Source organism: Condylura cristata, unplaced genomic scaffold (genome assembly GCF_000260355.1).
Source record: "Condylura cristata isolate star-nosed mole 26May11 unplaced genomic scaffold, ConCri1.0 scaffold00006, whole genome shotgun sequence".
NCBI classification, from domain to species: Eukaryota; Metazoa; Chordata; class Mammalia; order Eulipotyphla; family Talpidae; genus Condylura; species Condylura cristata.
Genome location: NW_004567107.1, coordinates 349,593 through 350,581, shown reverse-complemented (window position 1 = coordinate 350,581; position 989 = coordinate 349,593). Strand labels below are relative to the sequence as shown.

General features: G+C 69.3%; 1 protein-coding gene across 1 annotated transcript in view; it reads right to left on the bottom strand.

The window, feature by feature from the left end:
- ABCA2 (ATP-binding cassette, sub-family A (ABC1), member 2) overlaps positions 1–989 on the bottom strand; it is a gene marked incomplete at its 5' end in the record, with an annotated part of 16,279 nt that overhangs the window by 11,280 nt on the left and 4,010 nt on the right. Inside the window, 4 exons of the mRNA XM_012721160.1 lie at positions 15–111; positions 175–342; positions 414–542; positions 826–985. Of these exons, the coding sequence (XP_012576614.1) occupies positions 15–111; positions 175–342; positions 414–542; positions 826–985 (554 nt within the window). The remainder of the gene's footprint in view (positions 1–14; positions 112–174; positions 343–413; positions 543–825; positions 986–989) is intronic.

Here is a 989-nt window from a genome sequence, read left to right as displayed (position 1 = left end):
GGGCGGGCGCTCACTGGCGAACACCGTGACGTTGTCTTGGTAGGCCTGGTTGAGCGTGTAGTTGACGATGCTCTCCTCGTCGGGGAAACCCTTGAAGATGTCCACGCTGACCTGGAGGAGGGGCACCGTCAGAGAGGCCTGGGCGCCCACGGGCCCTGGGGCCACGCACCCCACCTTGGACATGAACTGGATCCAGCCGCAGGCGGCGTTGTCTATGGTGTCCAGCTGCTGCAGGAGCGCCGAGCCGTTGGGCAGCGAGAAGTTGTCCCGGCGCAGGGCGGGCGGCAGCTCCTCCAGAGACAGGTTCAGGGCTTCGGGGTGCAGGCGCAGCTCCGCCACATACTGGGGGGAAAGGCTGGCTCAGGGGCCTGGCGCGCACGCCGTGGGCCCCGCTCCCCGGCCCGCGGCAGCACCTGCTGCAGCCAGTGCAGGTGCTGCTGCAGCCGGCCCTGCGCCAGGAAGCTGCGGATCTCGGCGGAGGTGTTGAGCCACACGTGGGCGTAGTGGGTCACGTTGCCTACAAAGGCAAAGGTCTCGTTGGCCTGCAGAGGGTGAGGGCACCAGGCAGGGGCTCACGGAAGGACCACGGCCAGAGGGGCTGCCCCACCTCCCCACACTGGCCAGACCCTTCGATGCACGTGGGCCCCCAACCACCCCGTGTCCCGCCCAAACCCTGCCCCATGGCAGCTCTGGGAGCCCCTGCAAGCGGCCCGCCCTCCCCGCCTGTCCAGGGCACCTCCCTGCAGCGCTCAGGCGCCCCCACACCGGGTGGGAGTCCGAACCAGGATGCACGCTGACGCCCCTGCAACAGCCCGGGGGCCGCACCTTGAGGATGACCAGGTCGGCCTCCGAGCCCGCTGGCGCGTATAGGATCTTGGGGTTGCTGGTCATGAGGTGCACCAGCAGGCCCAGGTTGCGCTGCTCCTTGCTCGTGAAGCCCAGCGAGCTCATGTTGCCGCGCCGCAGGGCCTCCGGCTCGATGGTGCTGA